The following is a 13,457-nucleotide window of genomic DNA, read 5'->3' on the forward strand; positions in this document are numbered from 1 at the left end:
GGGACCAGAGGCTTATGCTGACACAGCACAGACACGAAGGGATCTCCTGGAGCTGCCACAGTGGGGGAAGACTTATTGAAACAGACACACCAGGCCTGGGAAGACAGCCTGTTGTGCTAAGTACTGAAAAGGAGAACGTTCTAGTTGGGGAACTGTCTGAGCAAAGGTGTGGAGGTGGAATGTGGAGAGTCGAGGAGGGTGTCCCAGTTACAGCAGACACCCAGAAAGGTGAAGAAGAGGAGATGAGAATGGGGGCTTGGGCGCGGCCCATCTGGGAGGGTCGGGGCTGCCAGCCTGCATAGGGTCATGCCCCTCCCGTGCAATCTGCCCAGCACTGGGTTTGTGTTAATTATTATCCAGGGCTGTTTCCATTAATTTCTTTTTTTCACTCCCATGACCAAAGACCTGACAAGAACCATTTCAGAGGAGGAAAGATTTACTTGAGACTCATGGTTTCAGGTCTCAGTCCACAGCCAGCCAACCCCATTGCCCTGGGCCCAAGGTGAGGCAGGACATCATGGCAGAGAGTGTGGAGGAGGAAAGTAGGTCAGGACATGGCCACCAGGAAACAGAGAAAGTGACTACTCCACTCACCAAGGACGAAATATAAACCCCAAAGGCATGACCCACTTCCTCCTCCAGCCACACCCTTCCTACCTGCCTGCAGTCACCACCCAGTTAACCCATTCAAGTGGATTAAGGCACTAGTCAGGTTTGGGCTCTCATAACCCAATCATTTCACCTCTAAACTTTCTTGCTGTGTCTAACACATGAGCTTTCGGGGGATACCTCAGATCTAAACCATAACAGGGGCTTTGGGGGTTCAGAGATGTCTCTGTGACATGCCTAGAGCAGAAAGCAATACAGTTGAGGGACAGGCTCTGCTGTTAGGCTGAGCATTGAATCTCTCCTCCATTCCTTCCACCATATTGGGAAAACCAGCAGATCTTCCCAACCCTGTTTCATGATTGATAGAAGAAAATATTTTCTTAATGGGGCAGAGAATACCTATTTTAGGTTTTGGGTGCAAGGTGTATGCCCTGTCACAAGTACACTGCTGCACAAAAGCAGCCACAGAGAAACACTGGGTGTGGCTGTGATCCAATAAATCTTTATTTATAAAATGGGTAGCCAGATGACGTGGGCCTGCAGGCTATTATTTGTGGGGCCCTGGTCCATAGGGTGGTGGAGCATGGAGCAGGTGGGAGGACCAGGGGTGACTGGACATGAAAAGCCCCGGAGAAGTTGAAGGCTCCAGTGTGCACCGTGCTGGCTCCACCTCTCACCACTGCTAATGCTACTGGAAAGCAGCTCTGGGGGAGGAAAACCAGAATTTTCTCTTGCCTGAGAGGTTCACTGAGAACTGTTGGCACCATTCCTCCCGGGGAGATCAACTTTTCTTTGGAGCAGAGGATGTGGTAAATAAGCACTTGTGTCAGGGTCACAAAAGAGTCTGCTGGGAGGGAAATTGCAGGGTGCCAGGAATGGGCAGAGGCAGACGATGCCAGCCAGCCTGTGCACCCTCTGGGTGGGGTGGAGTCAAAGCCCATCAGCCACCTCCCAGGACTGCTGCTGTGGCTATGGCCGCAGGCTTTGGGTTAAGTTTTGCTTTGACAATTTTTTTTCAGCAAGTTAATAAATCTTCCTGATGGTCAGTTTTCTCATCTGTTAAATGAAGATTTAAAACAGCATCCACTCCATAGAGGAGCTATAGTGAGGAGTGAAAGGGGAAATCATGCGTAAAAGGCCCAGGGTGGGGTTTGGGTGCATGGTAGGTGCTCAATGAATGTTAGTGCTGACCGTCACTTGTCACTGTACTGTCACATCATAATCTCGGTCAATATTTATAATAGCCATGAGAGAGGATATCCCCATTGTACAAAGGAGTAAACTGAAGCCAAAGGCTTGTCTTGGGTTTAAAGGATGGATGAACTTAAGCTAGGGCAGACCCAGGTTCCCAACACAAGGCAGCCTATCTCACACGTACTATACCGTGTCACAGTGACAAGCCTCACCCTGACATTGTTGCTCTGCAGAGCTCCAGAGGCAGTTTGGTTCCTCCAAATTAATTCCATTTTCACCCACAGCCTCGTGACTACATCACTTCATTAACCCCTCACGCCACCCAGACAGGTGGTGTGTGTTAGCAGGAATCCATAGGTTGCTTTGACAGAAGTCAGACTCTACCGAGGCCCAATGTGAACCTTAAGAAGCCTGGTCAAGAACAAGGGAGTGAACCCCAGGAACCCAAGCTCTTGACGCCTCATTTCCTCCCCTCCCCTCAAGGCCTTTGGGCCCTCACAGAGGCAGGACTGGGAGGGAGCCGGAGAAGATGGAGTCAGGTGAGAAGGAGGCCTGTGGGAGTCTTGTAGCTGCCTGATTTTCTTTGATCTCTGATTGCTTCAATTCATCCCTCAAAGAGCTTGGGCTTGGGAACCTGTAAAGGTATTTATGATATTCATTTTACATTGGAGGGAACTGAGGCTCAGAAAGACCAAATGACTTATCAAAATTTATTCGGTTTAAGCTGGGTGTGCTGGTACATGCCTGTAATCCCAGTGGTTTGGGAGCCTGAGACAGGAGGATCCCAAGTTTGAAGACAGTGTCAGCCACTTCGCAAGGCCTGAAGCAACTTAGTGAGACCCTGTGTCTAAATAAAAACAAAAAGGGTTGGGGATGTGGCTCAGTGGTTAAGCACCCCTGGGTTCAATCTCCAGTACCAAAAAAAAAAATCATTTAGTTTATAAGGAGTAATTTTACTGTCTGATTTCAAAGCAGTTTCTAGTACACAGCAGGTGCTGAGTACATATTTATTAAATTGATTTGATCTTTCAATCACCAACCCACTCCATGCCAAGACTCAGTCTCAATAGAATCTGCCAAACTGATATCTCCATCAATTACTTCCCTCAACACAACTACAAACTTCCATGGTCCCAAGTACTATTCTACGTGATGCTGTCTCTGGATTCTGATTATCTCTGGAAAATCTCCTGCCTGCTTAGGGCCCAGACCCACAAAGGCCTGGTACACAATCTTGTTCTATAATTTGCATCACAACTGACCATACTTCACAGTCTTATCATCCTAAGAAACCCACTCCTTCCTACCAATGTCACCCAGAGAGCCTGCATCCCTCCTTCCTCAAAGAACCAACCAGAAAGCCCACTGGTCTCCTCGGCTGCAGGGAATTTCTCAAGTAGTGGTGGGCAACCCCAGCTTCCGAAGCCAGCTTCCCATAGGCCTCTTGTTCTCCTGCCTTCATGCAGGGCTCTGTGCAAAATGGTGTTGTATAGAACATTCCCTGGAATGCTGTTCCCTGAGAGCTCTTGCCCTGAGATGTGCTGGGGTGGGGGTCTAAGCACCTCCATTCATTCTGAGCACCACCACATGCATGTCAGGCACTCGATAGGCACTGGGACTTCAGGGCCAAGAGGTCCCATCATGGCCCTTGTTCTGCATAGCACAATGGCACAGACTGGCCACACCAGCCAGGGTGGTCATCCCAAGGCCCCTTCTGTCCACATGGCCATCAAGTGAATCATAGAGTCCACCGGGGATGGGACATCCAGAGACCTTGAGATGGCCTGAGCTGAAGGGTTGTGCTCATGGTGAGTAAAGGTGTCAGTCAACCATCTATGGAATTTGGGTTAGAGGAAGAGACAGGGCGATCTGGCATTAGGATAGCAAAAGAAACAGAGTAGAGAGAGAGATTGCCTCAGGGCTTCCTCCTCTCTAGTCCCCAGTCTCCTGAGCCACTCAGAGTCTAACACCTTCCTGTCCTGGCTCCAGTCCCTTATGTCTCATTTGAGCAAATCTTTGTCTCTTGCTTCTGCATGAATCCCCCATCCTAGGAGAGAGGCTCATTTTCCCCAAGGCTGAGGCCAGAGCTAAAGGATGTCTAGCAAGGACACCAAAGGAAGGCCCCCCCCCCCACCCAAAGGCATGAGGGCAAGAGACCAGCAGGAAGTTGGTCTCAGCCAGACAGACAGACTAGTGTGAACTGGGACACGGGGCCTACTAAGTTTTCCTCTTGGATCTGCTATTTCCTTTAAAATATGTTTGAGTTTTAAAAAGGGAGCCCGGTCATATCCAGGCACCCAATTCTTAGATGACACACTAAAGCTAGCATGCACATAAAGTCTGCTGGATTCCAGTTCCTAGATCTGGTGTCCACTCTGGTTCTGGCCATCAGGGCTGTTTGGCGATCATGAGGGCCTTGCCACCCCCTTTCCTGGGGACACCTTTCAGGACGGCTTACTCTGGGCCTAAAGCCACATGCGGGGCCTGCTCGTCTCACAGCTGAGCACCCACCAAGTACCCAGCTGGTTTTCACCTGGGCAGCTGCCCCGTTAGTCAGCCTGATTGTTCTGCCTTTTTTGATAAGAGAACAGCGAATTGAAGCAACGGGAGATCATGGAAACATCCCATTGTCATGGAAACACTCCTGGAGTGAGTGCCCAAGGCAGGACCCCACACGGATGGATGGGCAGTACATCCCGAGAAAGCCAGGAGCAGGAATCCTCCAGGGAAGGGAACTTGCCCCAGCCTCAAGCCTCTGAAGACCTAAGACCGGCAGATGTCTGAGGATGCCTCCATCCAGGCAGGGAATAGGTCTCGTTTCAAACACTCAGCCTGCTTGGGCTGTCACCTCCTGTCCCCCAGCCCAACTGGTCAATATGGTTTCTTGCTCCCTCTGAATTCCTCAGCCACATTAGCTAATTAGAAGAATTAGCATTCTTCTGAGGTTTCTTGAAGAAGGGGCAGCTGGTCACTGGCCTTTCTGGGACTAGAGAGCTCCTTCTAATCCCCAAGGGGAAGAGTTCACTCACAGAGGAAGTGTCACAGCAAACTAGTCACACCTCTCTTACAACTGTCTCCAAAGCGGGATTGGAGGAAGGGCAGATCCAATAGAATATTTCTTGCACACACACATTTGAGAAATTAAACAGGTTCCTTCGCTACCGATCGACTCAGTTCTTGATGGTGTTAGCACACACTGGGAATCTCCAAGAGGAGTTAGGATGCTCAGTGGTACCCAAAGGTATCTAACCTGAACTTTCTTCCCTGGAGCACCCTGTTGGACTGTGCACCACAGACCATATTTGAGAAAGCACTGCACCAGAGGATGGCTCCTATTCCTTGAGCCAACATTGACTGTGGCCATCTGGAGGCTGGATAGTGCAGTAGTTGCAGCAGGATCTAGGAATCAGGTGAACTCTGTCAGCCTCTGCTCTACACTTTCTAGAAGTGTGACTTGGGCAAATGATCTCACCTCTCCGTTTTACTTTTTCACCTTTCAGGTGGAGTTGTAACAAAAAAGGCTACCAGAAGTAATGCATGGAAAGCACTTATAATGCCTGACACGTGATCGACACTCAGTCAATGTCAGCCACAGTTCTCATCCTCATTCTTAGTAGGTGAGGTCCAGGAAGACATCAGAGCATGGCCCAGAGTATAAAGCCAGGCAGTGTGCAATATTTTATCTACATTGGAAATGACACGAGTAGGGAGCAGAGCTCTCTTAATGGACATGGCTCCTGGGATAGGCTCTACAGGTCCAGAGATGTGGTCAGGCTGCCTGGTGAACATGCAGAGAAGTAACAGGAAGAAACTTGGGAAGAAGGACACCCACTCCCCTAGGCCAGGCCAAGCAGACAGGGGAGGGAGGAGTAGGTGAGGAGCGGGAAGAGCACAGGGAGCAGCTGAAGGCTTCAGCCCAGAAGCAGAGCAGGCAGGACCTGGGAAACCCCAGCCATCGAGTCTGGACTTCCACCAGCAGGGATCAGAGAATCAATGAGAAGCATCCTAAGGAGGGGAAGTTTGGAATCTGCTGCCTTTTAAGAAGGCACTGTAAATATAATTATTTGGTGGTAGGATATGGTACAGGGTGACGGGCAGAAACATGGAAGGAGGAGCCAGTTGGGGGTGAACTAGGTGAGCAGGTGGGCAGAAGGGGAGGGGAAGGACCCTGGGAAGCACTGGGGCTGCCTTGCTGTGACCTGGGGGCCACCCTTCCTCCTGGAGGGAAACGGGCCAGGTGCCAGCACCCACTGTGAAAACCAGTGCTTTCTTCCTCTGCCAGAGCTTCTGGGAGCCAGTGAGCCCGGATGTAGTGGTCCCATCTCTTCACGAGACCTGAGTGCCAATGAAAATCACAGGCCTGGCATTTTACAGAGGCTCTGGCTCCTGTGCTGGGAAGCCTCCTGTCCCTGTGTGCATGACAGATGCCTTCCAAGTGACAGTGCCTCTAACTTCATTTGCTGTCCATTTGATGTAGGGCCGAGTGTAACCCCTGGCTGGCAGGGTTTTCTTTTTCTAGATAATGTAGATCTTCAAAGTCATCTGGGAAGATGAAGCGCCAGACAATGGGGTGGGGAGAGTGGGGTGGGCGGGAACCCACCAGAGCCATTAGGGAAGAAAGCAGGACTCTAACACCCTTGGGAAGGGACCGAGCAGATGACAGCAAGACAGGCATTTTCATCTTGGCCTGGGGCAGAACGGCGTGATGGAGCACTGACCAAATCTGATATGCCAGCTCATTCCGGGCACATGAATGAATGTCCCTCTCCTGCCATGGAGCCTCTGAAAGAAGCTCGGGCAGACGGAACAAGGGTATCATTATGAGGAAATGGGCTGGGAATTAGGGATGCTGGTGAGAATTTCCGGCCTCATTTTTTACCTTTTTGAAATCCCCGCTCCTTTGATATTCGCACAGCATCATGTCGAAGAAGATTGGTATGGTGGCTTTCCGGAGCTCAGCCTCGGGGATCAGTGTCATCTCTAATATAGGTCCTACCATGCCTGGGATGAAGCAGATTTTGTTCTGGCCTGAAAGAGAAGAGGGACATAGGCACATAAAACATTTGCATGGTGCACAGGTCCTTCTGAAGCCTGGGGTAGGAAGAAAAGGAGCCCAAATAGGAGCTAGAGTTATCACCAACGTGGGTGCTTCCTGGGAGCCTGGCACCGACTTGAAAGCAGTACACTTGTAAGCGCTGTGAGAGGCGCAGGCAGCGTCCCAAATAAGCCCCATTAGGAAGGCTAACGACGCGGGTCCCTGTTCACCAGGCCTCTCGCCTGCATTATCTCCTCCACAAATGCGGCCCTCATTGAAATTCTAAGTGGTGATGAAGCACGGGGATAATAGGAATTATGTCTGTCTGCATCACAAGCCATGTTTCTGAGGTTTGGAAAAATGTGCTTTTTACCAATGGCTTCATGAAAAAAGAAAATCAAAACCAGCTGCCAAGAACCTGCTAGAATGGCCTGGTGGGTGGAACAGGGGGGCAAAAGCATCACTTTAGAGTCAGGTGGACCACAACTCCTTAGTCCTCCTGTTGCTCTCAAAGCTTCCCAGTGGCCCCTCTCCTTGCTGTCAGCATTCTGCCACAGGGTGCCCCCAGGGTCAAAAAGCTACCTTGCTTCCTGCATACAGGCTGCTCTGTTGAAAAGGCTCCTCCTGCCTCCTCCCTGGCTCCCCCTTCTGCATTGCCACCTGGATGCCCATCTTCCCTTAGATGCTCCTTCCTCCGGGAGAAACCCCCCTGGCCTCTTACACTGCAGCCACTGCTAGATCAGAGTCCTGCCCCGCCTCCTCGTGTTCTGCCTTCTCCTCCAACTTTGAAATGACACCTTGACTTTGGGAGTCCTTTGACTAACATCTGCCTCTCCCACGGAGAGCTTCATGAAGGTAGAAGCTGTATCTGCTCTCCTCATCGTATCAGTTACATCGAGCATAGCGCGTAAGAGAAGCTCAATCAGTATCAGTCCAATGAGGAAATACATTAGTCTAGCTCCCACACACGCCAGCCACGTGACTTGGAGATCATATGAAAATATGCACTCAGCACTGAGCCTGGAATCAGCACCCCATGGCAGGGCTAGTGTGGGCCAGTGATTAAGGATACTGATTTGTAAATTAATCCCACCGTCAACTAACTGTGTAATTTTGGGCAAATTTGTCTCACCTCTTGGGGCCTCAATGTCCTCACCTGTAACGTGGGATAATAATAATAATCATGTCATAGGATGGCTTTCAAGGGTAAACAAATTGTTATTGACTGAGCAGCCAGGTCAGTGCTTTGCATGAGACATACTTGATATAGTGTTATCTACTCTCATTGTGATGTTGGGTTAAAACGAACCACAAAGTGCAGGCTTGTTGAGCAGCACTGAGCAGATGGCCCAGAACACACATCAGGAGTGGCAGAAATGAGGAATAAAGAGGAACCCATAGGACCTATAGAGATTCCCTGGGGATGGAGGATAGGCTTATTCCAGCGATCCTGCTGCTGAAGTCGGCACTGTGCCTTTCATCTGCAGTTGCCTTTTTCCTCCAGATTTTCACAGCCCAAGAAACCCACCCAGGTCTTCTCCAATGTCAGGATGAACACTTGCGGTCCTCGCCTAGGGCAGAGGGCTCCTGGGAGTGCAGCGGCCCTGGTGGTAGGGTGCATAGCCTGGCACACGGTTCCTTGGGCTCAAAATAGAGGAAACAAGCCAAGAGGAAAGACAGAAAGAAAACACATTGGAATTCAGCCTAAGTGAGGATTAATGCTGGTATTTCCCCAGCATTAATCCTAGTCGAAGGCATCATTCTGTTGTGAGAACAAAATGGTGACGTCAGGCATCGAGTTGAGTGAAATATAAAAGACACCTTTCTGGGCTTTCAGCTTCATTATATGATGCTTTTAGATTACACTTGAGCCTCAAGTCTTCACTTCAGCCCAAATAGGAGAAAAAAAAACCTACTTTCTGGCAGGTTTCTAGTAATTGCTAATCTAGGTTTCTGATTCCATCCTTCAAGATCCTTTAAGTCTTTTTCAAGCCACACTGGGGTTTTGAAATTCAAAGTCGAGTGCAATAATAGGTAGAAGGTAAATGGGAAACTGTCAGATAAGTCACTGCAGAATGGAGAAATTGCTTATGCAACCAAGGCCTTTAGAATACTGGTGGCATTAGGTACGATAAGGATAAATTTAAGATGGCTTAAAATAAAGGGCAGACATGCTCTGGACAGGGGATTTCTGAGATCCTTTTGACCTGTGTTCTTTATAGTCTGTTGAGGCAATATTTGGCAGAACAGGGCAAGGGAAAGAGTGATGAGGATCTGTAAATACAGTGTGATTTCAATGATCCTTACAATGCTCCCTGGGAAATTTCATTCCTTTATATTAAAACAAACAAACAAACAAATAAAAAAGAGTTTCTGCACATTGGATTTTTCATTTAAGTCAACCAAATGTGTGCACACGTGTGTGCAGGTTTTTCTATACATGGATGCATCCCCCACACACATGCACAGAAAAAATGTATGACTAATTGAATATAAAACTCATCTGGGGAAACAATTCTCATTCAAGAAACACACCTAGTGTTATATTAAAAAAAGAGCAAGAGAGGGAAATGGTTTGAGGGTCTTTTCCACATAATGGAAGCTGAACCTCACTTGGAACAGATAAGAAATAGAAAATACTTTTAAAGTGCCCGTGAGTCAGCAGATAAATCCAAACGCTGAGGGTCAAGGGCTTTAGGAAAGATGGAGGTGATGTGAGGGCAGAGGACAGCCCCGCTGTGTGGATGGGACACAGTTCCATCAATCCCTGGTCTCTGTTTCTGATCTGTCCAATGACCTCTTGTATTTGGGCAGGTCACTGACCCGGTGAGGCTGATGTGGGTCAGAAGGGGCCCTCTGGCTGAGACTGCATGGGCTTCTAAACACTGGCATGGACCCTGAAATGAGCAAGGACAAGGAGAGTGACATCTCCTGGGTCTCAGAGTCCAATAGGCCTGCCTTTGGAGGACTCTGAAATAGAGCTGAGCAGGTCAGGGAAAAAAGAATCACTCATTCAGTTCAAAAGGGGCAGAAAGAACAGAGATCTCTGTTGCTTGGATTTAGGCTTGGAAAAGCCCCTTCCTCCCAATGCAGAGGCAGGTACCCCTTCCTCAGGACAGGACCCACCCCTGTAGAATCCCTGAGCCTGATACCTGGGTCAGGCCCACAGCCGTCACTCACCTTCCCCAAACCTCTATGATCTCATCTGTAATGTGGAGATGGCAATTATATCTGCCTGGTAGAATCACCAGGTAGGTTAGAAGAGCAAATGTAAACAAAAGGCTTTGCAGTGTGGCACATCAGGGAGCTCAGGAAGCCTTGCTGCTGCTGCTGGCAAGGGACACTCGGGGCTCAGCCCTATGCCTAGTTCTGGAGAAAGTAACATAAAAAGACTCCATGCAACCTCATGAGCTCACTGGGCTTTCCATGGAACTTTGCAAGCTGATCAGTTTATTGCTTCACCTTTAGAGCAAAGAGATGACCTGGGGAGAGGGTCAGGATTGATCTGCCTTCTCTATCATTTCTGATATTTATGGTCCTCTCCTGTCTTCTCTATCCCATTAAAATGTTCTCTAGTCTGTCCTCAAAGATCATTTAAAAGGCTTAACTTGACCTTGTTGATCCACGGCTTAAAGCCTGTCCAGGCTTCCATCGCTCTTGTGCTGGAGCCCCACAGGCCTATGTGGTCCTACGCCCTCTTCCCTACCCTGCCTCACGCTCCGGGCCTGCCTTTCGGCCATCTCCTGCCTCTTGCTCCTCCAGTGAACCTGCTCCTACCCCTTGGATCTTCACAGTGCTCCCCCTCCCTGGCCCCCAAGCTCTTGCCTTTCCCCCCCCTCCCCCTCCCACTCTGAATCCTGCCCCATACCTGCCCCTGCAAGGCAATCTCACACATTCTCTGGAGTGCTGCTACTCAACCTGGAGGCTGTGGCCTACGTTTTTGCTGTGAGCTCTTGAAGTGTGGCTAATTCAAATGAAATGTGATTTAGGTGAAAAAAAATCCACCAGATTTCAAATAATAAACTTTTAAAATCTGAAGAATGTTTTATATTGAAGACATGTCAAAACGATAGCACTTTGTGATACAGGGTTAAATAACATACCGACTTAGGATTTTAGACTTCTCAATGGTGCAAAAGTGATTCAGGAAACAGCTGATCTCTGGTGTGAGCTGTGTTGCTGAGCCAGGATGCTCAGTGGGTCAGGTGTGTGAAATGCACTTTCCACTTACGATATTTTCAGTTTATGATGATTTTTATTGGGACATAGTCCCGTGATAAGTCAAAGAGTATCTGCATTGCTACAGTTAATTTCGCCATTCCTTTTTAATATTTTTTTAATGTGGGACTCTGAAGCATTTAAAATTAGACAGGTGGCTCCCACTATATTTCTATAGGACCCGCTGCTCCGAGCTCAGGGCCTGGCTTTTCTTCATGGATGGTCTGTGGCTCACTCACTAGATAGGAGTCCATTAGAGACTCTCGAGCACCCGGAGTTTCTGCTCTACAGTTATTTATCTTTGTGACCAAAATTAAATAACTCTACAAGTAGTACGCAGACTTTCAGTGCAATATTCACCAGTCCATGAGACCATGGCTAAGTCACCAACCCATCTTCAGTTCTGACCACATCACTGGCACAAAGGCTGACATTTAGAGGGCTGGTGTCCAGTTGCTAGGGTCATAAGTCAACACAATTAGTGACTTCAAGCAGAATGAATTAATTTTTTTATATTCCTGGATAGCAGTAGTCTGAAAATAGGTTTTCCTGAGCTAATAAAACCAAGGTATGGGCAGGGCTGAGTTCCAGACTCTTCTAAGAAAGAATCTGCTTCCCTCCACTGCCAAGCTAGTTGAGGCTCCTGCCTGATGCGGCTTACTGCCCCTCCATGCAGACGCAGCGTGGAGACTTCCTCAAATGTCTCTGATCCTCTCACCTCCTTTTGCAAGTATGAGGACCCCAGTTGGATAGTCCAACAAAATCTCTCCATCTTCAAGGTCCTTAGCTCAATCACACTGAAAAGTCTTTTGCCAGACAAGGTAACACAGTCCACAGGTCCTCGGGGTAAGATGCAGACGTCTTTGGGGAGTTGTTATTCTGCCTACAATACCGCTCAATACTTGCTGTTAAATGAACAAATAAATGAATGGATGAATGTACAGTCTCTCTAATCCCATTTCCTATTTCTTCTCAGCAGTTTCTTCCACAGCCCTAGAGACAAGCTTGCTGAGATTGGAATATGAGCCTTTCCCCATCTTTCCTTTGGTCCTGCCATGAACCACACTTTGGTGCCTAATTTAGAGAGCCATTTCCTTCAATGTTTCTTGATCTTTGATGTCTCCACTACACAACTCTTTTTAAAAAGCATATTCCTGGGTTTCCCAGCTAGGTTCCTCCTGCAGGTCACGACCCATGCCTGATTTTTCATTTACCCTGAACCATGCCCTGGATTCAGCACCAAACCGGGCACTCTGTAGATGCCTAAGTAGGAATGGCCTGATTGCTCTACCAGGACTAACAAGGTGGTCTCCCCACATGTGCGGCTGTGATGCCAGCTGCTGGGATGTGTCTGTCTTTCCCATGTCGACTATTAACACAGCAGCCTGGTGTTCAACCAAATGAATGTGGGAGGTTGAAGTGCAAAGTCATTATAGCAAAATGTGCATTGCTTTGTGCCCAACAGAAATCAAATGCTACGATGCCACACTATTGGGGAAAGCACTGGGCATTTGGCATTGTCTCAGGATCCGAAAACACAAATGGTGTTAACCCTTTAGTGGCTGAGTCCTCAACAGCATGGCGATCTTCTCCCTACCAAGATCTCCCTGTCCACACCCCTTCTCCCAAACAGCAGCACGGGCGCCCGCACACACACACACACACACACACACAAGTACATCTAGACAATCCCTGGAAGAACGTTAAATAATCTTCAAGCTTGAGATGAGAGCCTCGCAATTAGCTATCTTACAATCACAGATTTGCCCAAGTCTTTCCTGATGAGAAGAAGATGCTGCTGCTGATCGTGACGCTGTTACTCTGATTGCTTCTGGCATTAAAACAAAATTTAAAAAACCAACATGCATTATGATTTACTCATTATCGGAGTCTTCTGAAAACAGTTAGTTGGCTATTTCACACCCTGTGAAAATAATTTGCATACCCCTTGGAAAAAATTATGCATAAGAACACTGGACTTGGGGTCCAGAGAAAGGTTCTTTCATACTATCCAGGCACGGATTTGCTGTTGACCTTGGAAGTATCCCTGTGCTTCTCTAGGCCTCGCTTGGCAACGTTACCTGTAAAATCCCTGGGTGGGTGGGGGGGGACTGCTTGAGAGGATGTGTCCCCTAGGGGTGGAACAGAAACCAGACCTCCATGGCTAAACTGAAGCTTTAATCTTCTTACTCAAAAAGAAGTTGGGAGGGGGTCAGTGAGGAGCTGCTCCCCCATCCCTGGCACCTTGTCATTTTTCAGTAAGGAAGAGGAGCAGGGCGATGGGCAAAAGATGTGCTGGTACCATGGTTGAATCTGAGACATGCCCTAAAGGCTTGTCTGTTGAAGGTCTGGTTCCCAATGCAGCAGCCTTCAGAGGGGGACTTTGGGGAAAGTGATTGGA

At 48.5% G+C, this 13,457-nt stretch overlaps 1 protein-coding gene across 1 annotated transcript in view; it reads right to left on the reverse strand.

Annotated features, from left to right (window-relative positions):
- The window catches only part of DOCK2 (dedicator of cytokinesis 2), a 400,926-nt gene that overhangs the window by 64,923 nt on the left and 322,546 nt on the right, over positions 1–13,457 (reverse strand). The window contains exon 33 of the mRNA XM_081269393.1: positions 6,683–6,831. Coding sequence (XP_081125519.1) covers positions 6,683–6,831 — 149 coding nt within the window. The remainder of the gene's footprint in view (positions 1–6,682; positions 6,832–13,457) is intronic.

This window comes from Spermophilus citellus, assembly GCF_964194105.1.
Source record: "Spermophilus citellus genome assembly, chromosome: 1".
In the NCBI taxonomy this organism is placed as follows: Eukaryota; Metazoa; Chordata; class Mammalia; order Rodentia; family Sciuridae; genus Spermophilus; species Spermophilus citellus.